This window comes from Entamoeba invadens (assembly GCF_000330505.1).
Source record: "Entamoeba invadens IP1 unplaced genomic scaffold scaff_1105074725591, whole genome shotgun sequence".
Lineage (NCBI taxonomy): Eukaryota > Evosea > Mastigamoebida > Endamoebidae > Entamoeba > Entamoeba invadens.
In genome coordinates, this window is record NW_004191750.1 from 336,597 (window position 1) to 355,917 (window position 19,321).

Genomic DNA, 19,321 nt, shown 5'->3' on the forward strand with positions numbered 1-19,321 from the left:
CGGAGAGGGTGCAATGGATGCGGCAAACATCCTGAAGCCAATGTTGTCGAGAGGGGAGTTGCGGTGCATTGGAGCAACAACACTTGAAGAATACAGAAAGTACGTTGAGAAAGACCCTGCCTTTGAGAGGCGATTCCAGCAGGTCTATGTGGCTGAGCCGAGCGAAGAGGACACACTGTACATCCTGAGAGGCATCAGAGAGAAGTATGAGAGCCACTACGGACTGACAATCATGGACTCAGCTCTTGTTGCAGCTGCATCGCTATCAAAGAGATACATCAATGCAAGGTTTTTGCCAGACAAGGCAATCGATTTGGTTGATGAGGCGTGTGCAACACTCTTCACACAGAAGAACTCGCAGCCTGAGGAGATCGACAACTTGGAAAGAAAAGACACACAACTGACAGTCGAGAAGATAGCACTTGAGAGAGAGCTGAAGCAGACAACAGAGGACCAGAAGGGAAACATAAAGAAGCGACTGGAGGAGATAGCAAAGGAACTGTCAAACAACACTGACAAGTTGACAAAGCTGAGAGCAAACTACGAGAAGGAGAAAGGTGGCAGCGAAGAGCTCAAGACGCTTGCGCAGAAAATAGAAGATATGAAACACAAGGCGGAAACAACAAGAGATCTTGAGGTTGCCGCAGACTTGAAATATTATGCAATTCCAGAGGCAGAGAAGCGACTCACAGAATTGAAGAACCAGACAAAAGAGACATCGATGCTGTCGTTGCAAGTGACCCCACAGCTGATAGAAGATGTGGTGAGCAAATGGACAGGCATCCCAGTGAGCAGAATGACACAGAGCGAGAAGACAAGACTCCTGAAACTTGGGGACGAGCTGCACAAGAGAGTTGTTGGGCAGGACGAGGCCGTGACTGCAGTCTCTGAGGCCATTCTGAGAAGCAGAAGTGGTCTTGGATCAGACAAGCGACCGACTGGGTCATTCATGTTCCTTGGACCAAGTGGTGTTGGCAAGACGGAGCTTGCAAAGGCACTTGCAGAGCAGCTGTTTGACGACGAGAACAACATTGTCAGAATCGATATGAGTGAGTACATGGAGTCACACAGCGTCTCACGACTGATTGGAGCGCCACCGGGATACGTTGGACACGACGAGGGTGGACAATTGACAGAGGCAGTCAGAAGAAGACCATACAGCGTTGTTCTGTTCGATGAAGTCGAAAAGGCGCACCAGCAAGTGTTTAATGTGTTGCTGCAGGTGCTTGATGACGGGCGTCTCACAGATGGAAGAGGAAGAACAGTTGACTTCAAGAACACAGTCATCATCATGACATCAAATCTCGGCAGCGACATTCTCCTCAACGGCACAACAAAGGATGGGAACCTCAAAAGTGGTGTGAAAGAAGCTGTGCTCGACAACGTCAAGAAGTTCTTCAAGCCCGAGTTCATCAACAGACTTGACGACATAGTAGTCTTCACACCATTGAGACAAGAAGAGTTGCGAAAGATCGTGAAAATGCAGATGAAAGACATTGTCGCAAGAATCAAAAAGAGCTACCCAACATGCGACGTCGAGTTGACAGAGAAGGCAGTTGATCAGATCATCACGGTCGGCTTCTCGCCACAGTATGGAGCAAGACCAATGAGAAGATACCTCGAGAAGAAGATAGTCACAGACATCTCAGTTGCTATCATCAAGGGCGACTTGAAAGAAAACAAAAAGATTGTGGTCGGTGCAAAGGATGACGAGATCACTGTCACCATCCAATAAACGTTGTCATTAACTAAAACATTGTTTGTTTAATTCTTTTAATAATTTAATTATATATTATAATTTAATTATAATAATTTAAATTCTATATATATTTGTTAATCAATTTTTTTAAAAAGGATATTAAAAGTCAAAATGGTAAATTTTAATTTGCTGAATAATAAAACTGTAGTTATAATAATCTGTCAAAGTGGAATTTGAATAATTTAAAACGTGATTAAATAATAAAATAAAGAGGGTTTAACGGACAAACTTAGAAAAACTTTTGACATGTTTTCCATCTACCGAATTGTTTCCAAAGACCCAGTCCCCATCAACACAGAAGAAGTCGCACTTTCTGTCCGCCACATTGCTCTAAGTGGAGACTCTACAACATCACTTTTTATAAAAACAGTTGACAGCGAGGGAAAGGAGGTTCGCGCATTGGTTGCGACGCTCTCTCAAAAGCAGCCACAACAAACGATGGACTTTATGATTGCTGGAAAGTCCGTCACATTTTATGTCGAGGGAAAAAGCAAAATCCACATGATTTTAGTACCCGCTGATGCGAACATGGAGAATTTTAATGAAGAAGACGAGAATACATCTGACGAAGACGAAACTTTAAAGGAGAATGACAAAAAACCCATCAAAAAGCCTCAAGAGGATAAAAAGCCAAAGAAGCTTACTCACAAATCCAAACAAGACTAAATTGACTGATTTTTTATTACCTTTTATGTTCTCTTGTTCCGTTTTTGCTTTCAAAGGAGATTTTATTCTCATTAAAGAACTAATAACTATCCTATCTCAAATTATATAATATAGTTTCTCATTTCTGCTTGTTGGAACGGAAGCAGAAAAATTTTCTTAAATTTGATATATAAGGGTGGAAATTCGAGAAAAAGCGGGAAGTGAACCAGAGTTCACCCGAAATAAAGAGATCTCTGGTCAGACCGAAAAAAGTCAAGGTGAATAACTTGTTTTGTTAAAAGTCGAAAACCATGAGTACAGCGCAAGACGACAACTTCTTCAAACTACTCGAACACCCAGTCGAGAACGAAGGCCTCATCATCGAGACACTGTCACAGAGGTTCAACGAACTTCAAACAAAAGAAAACCGTGTATACACACTCACCATTTTGCAACAGGGGTCGTCCGTTCCAGTGTATATCAATGACGACGGCGTTGTGAAGCTTCAAATTCCAATCACTCGTTTATAGGGCAAACCATTTGCGCCAATTTTGTTTCATAAGACGATTATCAAAGATATTTTGGTTTTCATTATCGAGTTGTTAACTTTAAAACCACATTTAACCTTACGATTCTTTTTTTTTCTTTTATAAAACATTTTTTGGAAAAAAAATGTTTTGTTGATGAAAACGCCAATACTGTTCGTGTTTTAATTAAAACATTTCCAAAAATTAAAGAAAAAAAGGAAAACCTATAAATTATTGTTTGCGCGATTGGTTTGTTTACTGTTTGCATTTCAAAAAGAGCCGCCACAAGGGAAGTATTTTTGTATATCATATCAAGTTCAAAAAAAATAAAATTTGTGTTTTATTTTAAACAGTAACAGTATCGTAAGGTTAATGGTTTGACGTATCTATTTTGATAGTTTCATTAGAATTATGAAAAAACACCATGAAAATTTATCTATTTACTAGAAAAATCAATTGCCTCTATCAGACATCCGTTCAGTGAGCCATTGGTTCCACTTCGAAAGTGGGATGGCATTTTGACAAACCTCCTCATATAGCTCAGTAATATTAAGTTCGTTCGACGTTTTTGAAATTAAGACGAGCTTAATCGCGAGCGCAATCGAGATAAATAGACTCTTTCTTTCATCTTCGTCAACAACGCTGAACACCTCGGCTTGCTTCTTTATTTCGGCGACTTCCCTTTTTGAGTCTTCTTTAGTTTGTTCCAACAACTTGACTTGTTCTTCGTACAGCTTCTTGAAGTCCGTTGTATCTTCATTCTTCCTTTCTAATATATTGACTGCATCGGCTTTGAGTTTTTCATTGTCCGACTTTAATTTATCAATTTCTTCTTTCAATTTTTTCACCTCTTCTGCGTTTTCGTTCTGCACCCTCTCATTTTCACCTCTCAAAAACTCAAGATTTTTTTGATTTTCAAGTCTTATTTTTTCCAGTTCCTCAATGTGTTTTTTTCTCTCCTCTTCACTAATTTTAGTCAAATTGTTTTTCTCAAGCAGTTTGATTGTTTCGTTTAACTCGAAAATGGTTTTTTCTTTTTCTATTTTTTCGTTTCTCAATTGTTGATTTTCGTTTTTGTATTTTTCGTCGTTTTCTTGTTTTTCTTTTTCAATTTGTTTAACGTTTTCTTCAAGATTATTAATTTTTTCGTCCTTCTCATTTTTTTCCTTTTCCAATTGTTCAACTTTGTCTTCTAACTCTTTGGCAATCTTTCTAGCATTTTCAATCTTTTCCTCGCTCTCTTTTCTTTCAGCTAACAATTTTTCTTTTGCGTCCCTTTCCCGATTTGTCGCTGTGATTTGACCTGTTAGTAAAATTTTTGTTTTTTCAAGTTCATCGTCTTTTTCGTTGATTTTTTTGTCTTTTTCTTCATTTTCCTTTTTAGTTTTGACAAGTTCGTTTGCCAAAGTTTTCGAGCCTTCGTGGACTTTCTCTGTTGTTCTCATTCCGACAACTTGACTTTTCTTTTCATCGTCGAGAATTTTTTCAAAAATCTGCCACGTGTTTTCCAGTTCTTTGTTAATGTCACCCAACTCATTCTTTTTTGCCTCCAAGTCGTTTTTGAGGTTTTGAACCACGACAGCCATCTCAGAAACATTCTTTTCAAGTTCCTCCGCCTTTTTCGTTGATTCTTCCGCCAATTTTGTCTTTTCTTCAATTTGCAAATTGACACGATTCTCTTCGCTTTCTTTTTGATTCTTTAAAGTCTCGAGTTCTTCTTCAGTTGCCTTGATTTTATCATTAATAGTGTTAACCTTAGTATTCAAGTCACCAATTTCGACAACCTTCTCGTCGAACGCTTTTCTAAGTCTTTCATTATCCTCACGCGTTCTGTGGAGTTCCAATTCCGTTTCTCCCATTTGGTTATACATTTCTCTTCTTTCTCCGTACGCCTCCACCAATCCGACTTCCTCTTTTAATTCCGTGTTAGGTGTTTTCGGAGTTTTTGGCGTTTTCGACGGTGACTTTACTGCTGTCTTAGAAATCAAGTCGGCCTCCGCCTCGATCTTCTCTGATATCTTCAGCCCAATTTGTGACAAATTCATGGTCTTCGGTCGTTGTGATTTTCTCAGAGCAGCGGCTTTGATCATTGAAGGGACTTCCTTACTTTGCAGAAACAGTAAAGTGGCATCGACTTCTTGAAGCTTTTCATCCTTTGATATACAAAAGACTAAATACATAGTGAGTACCTCATCATCCAAAGAAGCCTCCACTGTCTCTTCTGGGTCGATGAGTAAAGGGATTTTGAGTTCATTCTTTGCTTGTTCAAAGCAATACTTCATGTTTTCCTTTGAGTTGTCTGTGAATTTAGAAATGTCGATCAACCCCTTTTTGAGGTAATTAAAAAGTTTAGCCCAGAAGTCTGGGCGTGGGTATTCCATAGAGAAATCGATCTCGCGTCCAATGATCTTTTTGAACCAAACATTAAACATGGTGGAGTGTAAGTTAGTGTTCTTATATAAAAAGAATTTGACGAGTGAAGCCATTAACTGTAAGATCTGTTTCTCATTCTTGTCGATAATGTCTTGAGCAGTTATTGTTGCGTTTATGTTCTCTTTTAATAGACTTAAAAATATCTCTAAATTGTCTCTGTCGTGGATCTCACTCTTGGGCGCTTTGTTATACTTCTTTGCTGGCTTCCCAGTCTCTTTTTCTAAGAACTTGATTAAAGCTACACCACTGTGTAGGTCGGAATTTAAGTCGTCGATATGGGGATCGTCATTGTTCTCGTTATTCAAATAAGCAGTGTAAGCGCGCTTATGTTGCTGGCCGATAATTTTCATCAGTTGAAGACTAACAGACTTCCCTAATTCCTTTCGCGACATAGATAATTCACAGTTCAACTATTGTGAATCAATATTATATATTTATTATATAGTTATTATATAGAAATTATATTTCTCTTATACTTTTAATACTTTTGAGAAAAATGTCAATGTGGTGTTATTTGTGTCTGGAAAACATCCGTTATAAATTCTGTTTCAAATGAATTGAATAATTTCTTTGTTATAATAGTTTTAATAAATGTTATTGGTCATTTACTAATACACGTCAGAACGAAAACACTTTTGGGAAGAAATGGATTTGTTGAACTAAACTTTTCCTTTGGCATTTTCTCTTTGTTTTGTTTGATCGTCCATTTTGGGAATATTGTGATTGTTTCATTTAGAAATGCCCTGAGATCTTCACTTTGTTTGTTTTTTTCTACTTGCATTAATATTTATTAATGATATTTTACTGATTGTAATGGTTTAAATGTAAAAATAAAAAAAAGAAGAGTCTGTTCTTGAAAAATACTTTTCCTTTGATAATTATTTTTACAAAAAAACACAATCTGTTATATCTAATACTATTAATTAATTATGTTCAGTTATTAATTATTTTGAATATATCATGATTAAATTAATTGTATACATTATTTTCAAAATAATACATCAATTTTAATATAAGATTAGTTTATTATTACTATAAATAGATGATCTTTTTTATTTTTATAATTTTTTTTTAGTTAGTTTTTGCTTGAAAAAGAGTTATAAATACATTATTAATTATACAATAATTTATTTTACTATTATTTTAAATAAAATAAATGTCTTTAAAAATTAAAACTATTATTTATGCTTTGCTAAAAATTAGTATTTAATAATTTTAAAACTATTATTTTTTATGTATAAAAAAACATAAAGTTAAATTTGTGATTTTTTAACAATTTATTATTATAAAAAAATTATACACAGACAAATAATTTAATAATTAATATTTTTATATTATAAATAAAAACGTGTTTGTATTTTGAACTTGTTTTTGATATAAAATGAAATAATTTTTTTACTAAAGATAATAGTTAAAAGAAAAACACCTTGAAAATCCATTAATTTTTGTTTAAAGAACGGGAAAAAAACACATAAAATTGGATTTTTTTTCAATTTTGCCCAAAAGATGGAGACCAATCAATTATTTTCCTTTATAAAAAAATCTATTTTTGTCATTCAAAAAACATTATTTTGACAAATTGTTATTAAGTGAACCATTTTAATAATTTTTCGGTTACACATTTAACACATTAACAAACACCAACTTCCATACATTTCATTGAGCCAAAAGTGTCATATCGTCTAATGTTTGAATAGATTAAACCACCATTTTTTTATTTCCTGCAGATTTGGTATTTTTAAAAAGAAATTATGGGGGAACTTAAGCGTAAAAACGTCAAAAAGAAACTCGCGTATAACTTGAAAAAAGTGTGTGAGGAAAACCCGTAGAAACCCTTTTTAGTTTGTATGATATAATATTGCTTTTGTCTATCAAAAAGCACCAAAAACAGAAAAAAAATGCATTTGAAAACCGACAATAAAAAGAAAACAAAAAAACCAATTTCCAGATGGAGACTGATTACAAAGCAACATATCCCGAACGTTATATCGACGGGCCTTTAATCCTCGACAGAGATTCACCAGACGACTATGATAAAAAGGAGTTAGTTCGGTGGATAAATAGTCAACTCATGGATAACAAGACTATGACAGATGACTATAAATATATTCCAATTAAAGAAGATGGGAATGATTTTTTCTATGCCCTTTCTGATGGTGTGATTATTCGACAAATTATATTAAAATATTACCCGACTTATAAAATGGATGTTAAATTTGGGCAGAGTGGACTGATCATGAAAAATTCTAATATTACAAACGTCCTTCGTATTACTCAAATCATTTTAAACAAAAACACAATCGGCGCACAAAATTTGTCCAAACCGGAGAAGTCCTCAGCTTCTCTTGTTCTTGGTTTTGTGTGGGGGCTTCTCGACAAATTCCAAGAGAAGAAAATTAAAGACTTGATGAGTGGTAATGAGGGACTAACTGTTAATGACTTTTTAATTAATTGGGTCAACGAAGCTCTTGAGAAAGAAGGCGTCTCAAAGAGAATTAATAACTTTGCAGACGACGTGACGGACTGTGTCGCGTACGCTCATTTACTCCACAACTGCGATAAGAGATGTACATTGGACGCGTTAAACACGTCCGACCCTTTAGAACGCGCGGAGCGCGTTCTTCAGGCTGCGGACATCCTCGGAGCGCGAGCGTTTGTCGATGCGCGACAAATCGTCGACGGCGACGGGATCCGTAATTTCCGGTTTGTCAACAACTTATATGGTGTTGTCAATCGACTTAAAATGGAAGAGGAGGAGCGCCAGAAGAAGTTGTTAGCGGAGCAAATGGCGCAACTTGCGAAAGATGAAGAACAGCGGAAACGGGATGCCGCTGAGCAGGCACTTCGCGACAAGGAGGAAGCGGACAAACAAGCTGAGCGGGACCGACTTGCGAAGATCAAAGAACTTGCGCGAAAGAAGGAGGAATTACAAGACAAAGCGAAGGAGAAGCGAGCGGAAGAGATCAGTAAAGCGATAGATGAGGAACACAAGACTTTAGATGCACAAGCGGATGAATTAGAAGATAAGAAGTTAATGTTAGAGCAAATGAATCAATTGATTTTAGAGTCCAAAGTCCAAGATGCCCGGCAAGCGCGAGAAGATGAGGCGAAATTGAATCAAGCGAAGATTGAAGCGAAAAAGACGGAGATTCAACAAAACGAAGAGACTGAGGAGAGTGCAAAACAACTTGCGATCATGCAAAAATTGATAGAAGAGAAAGAAAAAGAGATGCGGGTGATTGAATCTTTAGCTCATTTGGATAACGAAGGAGTTAAAAATCTCACTAATGACGTCAAAGAAGAGAACGTCAAATTAAAAGACGACTTGAGACAAACCCAAAGCGTGTTATCGGAGAGTCGGACTGAATTGGCTGCTGCGCAATTGGAGACGCAGAAAAAGCAAGAGGAGGTGGATACGGTGAAAAAGAACATGGACGCCGAGACGAAACGAATGTTAGCGGAGAAAGAGATGCGCGAGGCGCGCATCAATCGCGAGAAACAGAATGCGGAAACGCTCCAGTTGAAAATCACGGAGATGGAGAAGATGACGGACACCTTAATTAACGACATCAATCAGCAAAAGGTCGAGACGATCACGAAGACGGACACCCTCACTGATTTGCAAGACCAGAACAAAAACACTTTGAAACAAGAGAAGAAGGCGATGGCGGAGTTTGAGTCGCAATTGGAGAAGATCAAAATGTTACAAAAGAAGCACAAGAGTAATCAGAAAGAAACGGAAGAGACAAAGCGAGAGATAATGAAGACAAAGAACCAACAAAAAGTGGTGAATACGGAGAAGATGATGGTAGTAGCGGAGCGAGAAGACTTAGAAACACAGTCCGAGTCGAAATTAACAAAACAAGAGGAATTAGCGCAACGCGTTGAGTCTCTCGATGCCAAAGTCTTTGATCAAGAGAATGAATTACAAAATTTAGAAGAGAAGAATGAGCAAGACGACGAAGACAGGAAGTTCAAATTGGAGTTGGAGAACCAAAAGAAGTTACAAGACATCGAACGACAAAAGAAAGCGGCGGACGACGAGAAGAAACGCTTAGAGAAAGAGCGCAAGAAAGCAAAACGGGAAGAAAAAGAGGCGAAAGCAAAGATAGAAGAACTCAAAGAGAAACAAAAGGAGCGCGCAAAAGAGAAAGAAGCACTCGAACTGGAACGGAAGGACTTTGAGGAACGGTCGAAAATAATCGAAGAGCGCGGGAAGAAGGATAAAGAGAGTCAAGCGGAGTTTGAGAGTCGAATGGCTTTATTAACACAAGAGAAAGAGCGTATTCTATCAAAGCAGAAAGACATCGAAAGTGCCGAGAAGGAAGATAAAAAGAAGATGGATCGACTCCGTCGAAAGCGCGAGGAAGCAAAGAGGATGCGTGAAGATGGGTTAACGGTAGCTGACCCGACAATGGCCGACGTCGAGAAGGAACTTTCCGAGAAAGAAAAACGCGCAAAACGACGAGAAGAACGCGAGAAGGAACGACTGAAAAAGGCGGGACGAGACTCCGATAAAGGCGAAGAAAGCAAAGAAATAACTCCATCAGAAAGTAGTGACAAAAGCGAAGAGAAAAGTACGAATTCGGCATTGTCGTCATACGAAGAAAGAAGGAGGAAAAGAGAAGAAGAAAGAAAGGCTAAAGAGGAAGAACGAAAAGCAAAAACCTCAGCTTTGACTAAACCTAAAGACAAAAAGGAAGAACCACAGAAAGAAGAGAAAAAAGAACCAGTCGATAGAGCAGCAGCTATTGAGGAACGTAGAAAAAAGAGAGAGGAAGAGAGAAAGGCTCGTCTCGCCTCTGCTAAGTGAAATTCTTGTCATTCAATCTAGTTTCTTAAACTAGAAATTATTGTTTTATGGTTATTAAATATTTATCGTATAATTTACTATAAAATATAATTCTAGTTATACATAGAAAAAATGAAAGATTTTTATCACTTTTGTTTTTGTTGTAAAAACAAGATAAAAGTTGGCAACATACCAATAGTGTCAATGAACATAAATTAATGTGTTAATATCCCATTTTATTACTTATTAATAATTTAATATTATTATTCTTTATTATTTTGGTAATAAAGGGATTATCAGAAATAGTTTTATTTCTAAAAAATTTAACAATTGATTATGTCAGAGATTTTGTGAATAAAATAGTTTGAAACTAAAAAAAGCATTACAATGGTTAATGAACACACATAATCATTTTATTTTAATTATAAATTCCATTAATAATGGTTAAATCTATTACTTAATTATACTTTTTTTATCAAAATAATATAGATTTAAACCAATTGTTTTTTGATCAAATGAGATTTTGTGTTGGTAAATTATTATTATATTTTAAAACAAATAAGGATTTTAATTCAAATTTGCTTTTTATCAATTTTTTTTGGTAAAAAACAAGAACAACTTAATGAATTAACAATTTTAGGAATTATAAGTATCATTAAATAATTATATTAATAATCCAAAAATATTTTATGTACCTGAAACAAAAAAAATTGATAATTATAACAATAAAATTTTTGTTCTAGTGTTTTCGATCACAGTATTTATGTATTATTATTTTATAACAACTAATAAGTAAAATATAATACATTTTTAGTGGAAAAATCTCGAAATACTAAAAAAGTTGAGTTGATTGGATGAAAAAGACCGTTAAAAAACTATAAGTTATCTTCTTAAATGTTCAACAAAGTACTTTTTTCAAAAAAAATATTAGATATTTTACTATAACAAATAGTTAAGTTATTTGATTAAAAAATTCCCTCTGCTTTTTTGAGCACAATTATTGTATGCCGAAAAACTAATTTAGGTTCTTAGAACATAAAAAAGTATCTGATTTGTCCAATTCTATTCCAATTAATGCAATTTATTTATTAAATTCTTTTTCTATTTTAGCATTTCATTACTTTTTGACCAAAAGTAAAAAAATGCCGATTTTTTGAAACAAAAAATCTTTTATTTAACAATTGAAGTCCAAAAAACATTAAATCGATTAAATGAAAAATATCCCACTTATTTACCCATATTTACACTTCTACCCTCTTTTTAAAAAAATCTTAAACAAAAAAAGTCTCAGACGTATGTTTCTTTTCAGTAAAAAAAAATAGAAAAAAGAAGAACTTCGTTCACCCATCCAAAATCAACTTGAACACGAGTCAAATACAAAACAATCACTAAAACTGTAAAATTCAGATGTCCTTTTTTCGACACTTGTTTAAAGGCAAAAACGTAGTAGAAAAGGCGATTAGCAACAAAGAGAGTAACTTAAGTTCATTTGAAGGGTACTTAGTCGACGCCTCAAAACATCAAAAACTGTTTGGGTACCTTTCTAAAGTCTCCCAAAAGAAAGTACCAAATGATAAAGCTTTAGTTTATTTAACCATTTGGTATAATATCATAACTTCCCGACACTCCGTCGAGTTTTGTCAATATGTGCAAAACTTCCATATTGAGAGGCTCAAGCTGAAAAACCCTAATTTGGTTCTTCAAAAGTTTGCAATGTATTTGGACCACAAAATTGTGTTACTTAAAAAGTATCCCTCAGTTGTTAATAATGGGTTACCCGCATTTGAAACTTCATTGGAGTTTTTAAACGAATTATGTGAGGCGTGGAAACTCTTAGTAGAGTTGCCATGGACAGATAAACAATTTTACACAGACAATGAGTTACAAATACTTAAGGTGATCTTTTATGAAATGAATGAGGTCTTAACATTACTGAATGATTGTGTAGTCTCTTTGTGTCAGAATGTGACTAATTTGGACTCTAAGAAGTTACCTATAGTAACTAAAAGTCTTGAACGAGCAGATGTCATCAAGTACAAGTATCTCTCTTTCATTCGTAAACCTATATTAGAACAGAACTTCGGTAACTTCCCCACTCAGTCCTATGTCCCAACGTCTCCTATGATCAGTTTCGCTCGACAATATTTCTTAAAGAAGGATCAAGGAAAAAGTGTCACGGACTTAGAAGAGTCTATAACAACATACGCACAATCACTGACTCTCGACTTCAACACAAACAACGCAAAAATCATTTCATACTTCAGACTCCAATTCCCCGAATTCGAAGGCATAAGAGCTCCAATGAGAATAAATAGTTATGTTTTATAATCTCTTACTATAATTCATGTATGTTTCTTATTCCTATATTTTTTAATTTTTTTTTCTATTCTATAATTACTTTCTCATTTTACTAGTATTATAGTTTTGCTCTAGTAATGTCTAGTTTTGCCTTCTGTCTCGACGGTGGAAATGTCCCAAGCACAAAAAAGTCATCAGATACAGTAAGGAAACTATATAATAATAGTAAATTAACTATATGCAAACCATACAAAGAGAACTGTAAAACAAAGAAGTACGAATAGAGAGATCATGCAAACACAGAGACTTTTCTTTGATATAATCACGCTCGTTTTGTTGTCGTCGTTTCTTGTGATGATCTTTGTCCCACCAACAATCTTTGAAAAGACACTTGTCCCGCGGCTGATTCCACGTGACATCTTTCTTTCCGCGAAAACAGGAAATTTAACCCTATCGAGTACCAAAACCCTAGGGACGCTCCTGGATGGCGCTGTACATAACACACAAGCGAGAGGACTGACGAAGTTTGCGATTGGGTTTACGTACTTCTTCTCGATAGTTGCTGTCCGAACGTATAATGAAGACACGGCCAATTCTATGGAAATAGCGCAGAATTATGTGTTACGAGGAAGTCCTGTTTTCTCGTATGTGATGTCGATAGGAGGGATAGTGCTTGCGAACTTTGTGTTTTACGGGATTATTAACGCGATGATGTCGATTGTAGCACAATTCTACCCGAAGCTGGCGGAGGTGAGGAGGTTCTGTAATAAGTTTGGGTGGTACTTTAGCGCACTGCAGTTATTTGATACATTCATCCCGTTAGTGCCTGTTTCCCTATTAAATGTAGTATTTGCGTGTATTGGAGTACCTCTCCACAACTTCCTCTTTTCAGTGATCCACACGAGTTTACCGGATTTGTATGTCAGACACTTTTGGGGCGTTTACTTGAGTGAAATTGTCGCGTTGAAATTTGTCGCCGATTTGCCGTATTTGTTTGTTGTGTTGTTCTCGATAGGAGACTGTTTGTTTGCGTGTGTGTTGTTCTCCATCTATTTATTCAACACTGAGGCGGGGACAATGCCCCCCCAAAATTATAGCGTTGACCCACAACACAATGAGACGATAAAGAAAGATACTTTAGTATTCAAAGACAAGACGACGGAACCATCTACTCAATCAAACGAGACTAAACCACTTCTCGAAAAGAAAACTGACTGATTTTTCCATTTATTTCGTTGATGTGTGTAGGTTCAAAGGGTGACTTATACTATGTGAACCTCACAATACGATAAAGTTAATTAAGATTAAACATAGTGTCTATCTCCGTTTTGTACCTCTTTTCTATCGCACTCCTCTTCATTTTTAACGCAGCAGTTAACATCCCATTCTCTGGCGTCCACTCATCATCTATGAACTTAAAGTGCTTCACCTTTTGTCTCTCATTGAGTCCACACTTACTCACGTCCTTTTCAATCAGGTGTTTGATTTTGTCGCACTCACTTCTGTCTTGGATCACTGCGTCTATTGTCTTCTGTGTAACTTCCTCCGTCTCCTTTTTATTTAACACTACAAGCGCTACAACAAAGTCGTGGAAATTGTCAGCAAAGACACAGATGGTATCAACTATTGGATGGACAACGTATTTCGACTCGATGAACTCCAATGAGACGTACTCGCCACTCGGTTGTTTGACTATGTTTTTCTTTCTATCGATAATACATATGTGATTGGTGTCGGTGATAAGTGCAATGTCTCCAGTGCACAACCACCCGTCTTGTGTAAAACTCTCTTTGTCCTCTTCCGGCCTCTTATAATACCCTTTAGAGACGGGAAGCCCTCGGATCATTAACTCTCCCTTTGGTGGCACTGTATTTGTGAAATAATTCAACTCAGGGACATCGCGTAACTTCGCTTCGTACATCGGAAACAACACACCAATAGTCGAAGTGGTCGCATCACCATGCGGCATCACACTCACTGCTCCGCACACTTCCGTCATACCAAACCCTTGCATCACATCAGTGTTTGGCAAAACGGTCTTTAAAAATCTTTGTAATGTGACGGGAAGGGCAGAACCGCCAATAACAATGCTTGTCAGTCGTTTCCCAAACAAAGAGTGTTTCAAGTTTTGGAAGACCACTAGATCAAGCACCTTGATGATCGGCCAGAAGAGGTAAGGGCTCAAGTAATTGTAATTGATGTACAACTTCTCCTTTAACCCAAAACTGAAGAAGAAGATACTCTTCTTGAGGACTGGTGAATGCATCACCGTATCCAATATGGCCTTTTGCACTCTATTAAAGACCGTTGGCACGCCGAGTAAAATAGTTGGTTCGAGCGCACACAAATCCGACTGACAGTCAACTACGCCGCTTCCTATCAAAGTCCTTGGCGACGCGTATCCAACAGTCCCCGAGTGCATCATCACAGCAAATTCAATGCACAATTCGAATATATGGGCAAGGGGTAAATACGCTATTAACACGTCTTGATCGAAGAAGATGTTGTTATGATATCCATAGCCCAACATTAATATTTGTTTCTGTTGGACTAATATCCCCTTGGGTTCTTTAGATGTCCCAGAGGTATACATAATGATAGCCAAGTCCGTTGGACTCACTGGAGTGAATGTCTTCTGAGCTTCTGTCTTTCTCAATTCAGAGAAGAACACCATCTTGTTCTCCACATTCGTCGGCTTCTGTTCGAAGTCATCCACAGAAATGACTGTAACTGTTTTGTCCAGTTTAACATCTCCAATTCGTTTAATGGTTTCGGCAGAGACCACTAGACCCTTCACTTCAGTCTCTTGTAATGAAATGGTGACTGAGTCGTCCGACAAAGTCGAGTAAACGGTCACTATGACTATCCCTTGTCGACACGCAGCTAACAAGAAAGCCATCCATTCATATCGAGTCTCACAGAACAGCGCTATTTTATCCCCCTTCACAAAGCCTTCGTTCGCTATCGCAGTCGACACGGCGTTGACTAAACTCTGAAACTCCTCAGAAGAGAAATAGATGTAATCCGACATTTGATACTTATAAAGTGTTTTTTTGACTTCTTTGCCGTTAACGGTGGTATTATAAGTCTTATACGGGACTTCTTTAATCAACTTGCGGTACCCAATAAGCTTGTTTGTGGGCTTCTTGGTCATATTGTCAACAACATCCGCTATGGTTTCGTTGTGCTGGACATTGTAATCAACTAACTTCTCCACTCCAAAACATCCACGGAGCACGCGAGTCTCACCGGGCTTGGCTTCTCCGATGTAACATCCATTGAGTTTCGGGTCGTATGGTTTAGGACGGAGATAATAAAGTATGAGAGCTGTGACGAGTAAAACGATGAGTAGAGTAAGAAACACTCCCATCGAATTGAACTTATGAGTTTTGGAGTTACGTTATTGTAGCTAGAAAACACAGAAAATGATTTTTAGTATAAGTTATAGTTTTTTATTATTTAAATATAGTTTAGGGTGTTTATTATAATTATTCGTCAGCTGTAAAAATGTCTGTGTGTCTGTTGTTCATCAGTAAATTGGCATATTTTGATGCAAAGAGACAGGAATAAACTAATATTGGTGAAAAAGAGAACTTATTTGCCGATATTTTTAAAGAAATAGGACAAAAGAACTATGTTAGTTTTTGTTGCTGTTGTTTAAAAATCAAGTTTAAATTTTATTGGTAAATATAACATTTTTAATTATAAATTATAATAAATCAATCTTGTTTTTTTGAATGTTTTTTAATTTTATTTTTTAAACTAATGATCAATTTTAAAAAATGATCATTAGTTTTTTTTATTAAAAAGAAACATTTGTAAAAAACATAAGTTTTGTCTATTAACAATAATTATTAATATAGTTATTAATAAGAGTATAGTATATTTTTGTGAAAATTCCCATAAGATGCCGACTGTTTTGTAAAAACATTAAAAAACCCATATTAATAAGATAAATAAATACTATAATTAATATGCCTTTTAAAAACTGCTTTTTAATATTTTTCGGTAATTTTAATAAAAATATTTATTTTATAAAAATTCAATACTATTTATATTAAATTATTATAGTATTTATTATAATAGTAATAAAATTAATATTATAGTATTTTTTTAAAAAATAAATCTTGGATGATAAAATGAGAATTGACGGAAAGAATCAAAATTTGGGAGTTCAAGTTTTTTGGAAAATGAGTTGATATGATACCTGAGTTGAAAAAACTCCCGCGAGACACCGAAAACAGCGAATACCAAAAACCAAAACCGCTAACCGTCGATCCAACCATCCAGATTGCCCCACCTCTTCGCCAAGTTGCGCTGAGTTTGAACCACAGCGAAACAATGCCTTCTCTTTCCGAGTTTGTGTTCAAAGGGAAGAGTGAAGACAACAACAGAACCATTGAACTGAAAGCTGTTCCAACTGGTGTGTTTGGTAACATTCAGATCAACATTCCTCAACAAAACGACGTTGAAAATAAGACAGAAAAGCCTGCCATGAACGAAGATACCGAAAGCATCAAATTGGGATTAGAAGAAGTATTGGAGAGTGAAGTTGAGGATATTGATCAATACGAAAGAGAACACGAACTCGAGATATACGAGCCAAAGTTGGTGAACGAGATTTACTCGTATTTATTTGAAAAGGAGAAAGTGTTTCAACTCGGTGAAGACTTCATGAACAAACAGCAAAGTATAACAAGCAACATGAGGTGCGTTCTTCTCGACTGGCTATTCGAGGTTATATCTTTCCATTTTGAGTGCACAATCGAGACGTATCTACTCACCGCTGCGCTCCTTGACGACTACCTCTCAAAGGTCCGTGACACACCCAAAAACGAGTTTCAACTACTTGGAGTCGCCATACTACACCTGTCCACACGATTTGAGGAACTCAAATTTTTTTCGGTCTATGACTTTGTCACTGTGTGTGATAACGTCTACTCAACAAAACAAATTTTAAACTGCGAACGAGTTGTGTGTAAGACGCTGGACTATTCCTTTGTGAGGCCACTTTCAATTGATTTTCTCAGAAGGTTTGACCGCGCGGCAAACACGGACGGGATGGAGCACACACTGGGAAAGTACATTATTTTGATCGCCACAATCGACAACAATATGTCCAAGTACCTTCCTTCACAGATTGCCGCGGCTGCAGTATTTCTCCACAGGAAAATTATGAATATAGTCCCGATTTGGACAAAGACAATAGAGAAGTATTCAACATACAAAGAGAAGGATGTCATTCCAATAGCCCGAGAGCTGAGAACGCTGTTCATATCGAACTCAGCTGCTGCGAATAAATGCAAGACGATGTTCAAAAGGTTTTCATCTGGGGTTTTTCGAAACGTGTCTACGCTCGCCGCGTGTGATGAGTTTTAAACCATCTCATCCGCGGCACAAGATATCTGAAATGTGTATAACTCACTTTATAATTGTATTTACAAGTTGGAGGCAAACCCAAACAAACTCAAAAGTCGAATCACCTTAATATGCAGCTCTAAGAATGCTGAGAAGTTCATCAACGGTTGCTACCTTTGCGTTGAACCCGTTGTCCTGCAATTTTACTGCGTCATTGGCGATAATTTGGATCTTTTGTTCCCAGTCATCTTTCTCAATTCCCAAGTCTCTGAATTTTGTTGTGCTCTCGGTCTCTTTCAACAACTGTTCGCATTTCTGGGCCAGTGCCTCTGTCCCGTTCTTTCCATCCAATGGGATGTGAGTTCTCAAGCAAATAGTCTTGTACTTTTCCTCAACAAAACTTCCATTGAATCTGACAACATATGGTAACAGTATGCCTGCGATTTTACCGTGGTGGATGTGATAATGGTCGGCGACTTTGTGTGCCAAAGCGTGGATGACACAATTATATCTATTTGTTATTAATTCGATTCGACTTGATCTATGAAAGAGTGAAAGTAACAAACCCATTAGCAGTAGCCATTCCACTGATAGTCGCTGCGTTGTGCATATTGAATCTTGCACCGTGTTCACCGTTGTAACTTCCCCTGAAGTTTTTGAAGATCATTTGAAGTGCTTCCAACGCGAAGCTGTTTGAGTAGTCGCTCGAGTACTTTGAGGTGTACGCCTCGATGCAGTGTGACAAGATGTCGAGTCCGTTATCAGCGATAGTTCTTTTAGGCAACGTGATAGTGAATTCTGGATCAACAATAGCGACTGATGGGATGAAGCAATAATTTGACAATGGGTATGTCTTCTTGGTTTTGTCGTCGACCAAAATACAGAAGGGGGAAACCTCTGACCCAGTTCCCGAAGTTGTTGGGACTGCAATGAGTCTTGATTTCTTGCCAGTCTTTGGGTTTTTAAAGACATCGTCCATCAGCCCATGGAAACGTGTTGGGATTTCGGTGATAGGGATCTCTGGATGTTCGAAGAGCATCCACATCACTTTAGCTGCGTCTATCACACTTCCGCCACCAAGAGCAATGATGTTGTCTGGGCCAAATGTTCTCATGACTTCAAGAGCTTCTTCTACAGCGTGGATAGTAGGTTCAGTTGGGACGTCGATATAGATTTCTATCTCGACATTGAATCTTCTTCTTCTCAAGATGTCCATGACTCTGTTGACATAACCAAGTTTGTATATCATTCGGTCAGAAACAATAAAGATCTTAGAAAGGTCCTTCAACTCGGCAAGGTATCTTATAGCATGCGGTTCAAAGAAGATCTTGGGCGGTGTACGGATCCAGTGCAATTCGCCAAGTTCTGGGACTTCATAAGGAATGTGTTCGTGTTGTTCTGCCATGTTCTTGTTTTCTGTTTGTTTACGAAAGTTCTCCTTTTAAAGGCTTTGGTAAATCAACCAGTTATTTATTAGTAATTTATTATTTGGTTATAGTTAAAAAGTAG

The 19,321-nt window shown here is 36.9% G+C and overlaps 9 protein-coding genes across 9 annotated transcripts; 6 read left to right on the top strand and 3 right to left on the bottom strand.

The window, feature by feature from the left end:
* Positions 1 to 13: 13 nt before the first annotated feature.
* Positions 14 to 1,735, top strand: EIN_170980 (heat shock protein, putative; the record flags this gene model as incomplete). Its single annotated transcript, XM_004183851.1, has 1 exon — positions 14 to 1,735. One exon carries the CDS (start codon positions 14 to 16, stop codon positions 1,733 to 1,735), a length of 1,722 nt encoding a protein of 573 aa, XP_004183899.1.
* A 270-nt stretch (positions 1,736 to 2,005) lies between these two features.
* EIN_170990 (hypothetical protein) lies at positions 2,006 to 2,425 on the top strand (the record flags this gene model as incomplete). Its single annotated transcript, XM_004183852.1, has 1 exon — positions 2,006 to 2,425. One exon carries the CDS (start codon positions 2,006 to 2,008, stop codon positions 2,423 to 2,425), a length of 420 nt encoding a protein of 139 aa, XP_004183900.1.
* A 958-nt stretch (positions 2,426 to 3,383) lies between these two features.
* On the bottom strand, positions 3,384 to 5,756 carry EIN_171000 (coiled-coil domain containing protein, putative; the record flags this gene model as incomplete). Its single annotated transcript, XM_004183853.1, has 1 exon — positions 3,384 to 5,756. The coding sequence occupies one exon, from the start codon at positions 5,754 to 5,756 to the stop codon at positions 3,384 to 3,386; it is 2,373 nt and encodes a 790-aa protein (XP_004183901.1).
* Positions 5,757 to 7,312: 1,556 nt separating this feature from the next.
* Positions 7,313 to 10,177, top strand: EIN_171010 (hypothetical protein; the record flags this gene model as incomplete). Its single annotated transcript, XM_004183854.1, has 1 exon — positions 7,313 to 10,177. The coding sequence occupies one exon, from the start codon at positions 7,313 to 7,315 to the stop codon at positions 10,175 to 10,177; it is 2,865 nt and encodes a 954-aa protein (XP_004183902.1).
* Positions 10,178 to 11,563: 1,386 nt separating this feature from the next.
* Positions 11,564 to 12,484, top strand: EIN_171020 (hypothetical protein; the record flags this gene model as incomplete). The annotated part of the gene is made up of 1 exon (XM_004183855.1): positions 11,564 to 12,484. One exon carries the CDS (start codon positions 11,564 to 11,566, stop codon positions 12,482 to 12,484), a length of 921 nt encoding a protein of 306 aa, XP_004183903.1.
* A 261-nt stretch (positions 12,485 to 12,745) lies between these two features.
* EIN_171030 (hypothetical protein) lies at positions 12,746 to 13,672 on the top strand (the record flags this gene model as incomplete). Its single annotated transcript, XM_004183856.1, has 1 exon — positions 12,746 to 13,672. One exon carries the CDS (start codon positions 12,746 to 12,748, stop codon positions 13,670 to 13,672), a length of 927 nt encoding a protein of 308 aa, XP_004183904.1.
* A 76-nt stretch (positions 13,673 to 13,748) lies between these two features.
* EIN_171040 (long-chain-fatty-acid--CoA ligase, putative) lies at positions 13,749 to 15,824 on the bottom strand (the record flags this gene model as incomplete). Its single annotated transcript, XM_004183857.1, has 1 exon — positions 13,749 to 15,824. One exon carries the CDS (start codon positions 15,822 to 15,824, stop codon positions 13,749 to 13,751), a length of 2,076 nt encoding a protein of 691 aa, XP_004183905.1.
* An 830-nt stretch (positions 15,825 to 16,654) lies between these two features.
* On the top strand, positions 16,655 to 17,833 carry EIN_171050 (G2/mitotic-specific cyclin-B, putative; the record flags this gene model as incomplete). Its single annotated transcript, XM_004183858.1, has 1 exon — positions 16,655 to 17,833. One exon carries the CDS (start codon positions 16,655 to 16,657, stop codon positions 17,831 to 17,833), a length of 1,179 nt encoding a protein of 392 aa, XP_004183906.1.
* A 105-nt stretch (positions 17,834 to 17,938) lies between these two features.
* On the bottom strand, positions 17,939 to 19,217 carry EIN_171060 (alcohol dehydrogenase, putative; the record flags this gene model as incomplete). The annotated part of the gene is made up of 2 exons (XM_004183859.1): positions 17,939 to 18,323; positions 18,379 to 19,217. 2 exons carry the CDS (start codon positions 19,215 to 19,217, stop codon positions 17,939 to 17,941), a joined length of 1,224 nt encoding a protein of 407 aa, XP_004183907.1.
* Between the last annotated feature and the right edge of the window lie 104 nt (positions 19,218 to 19,321).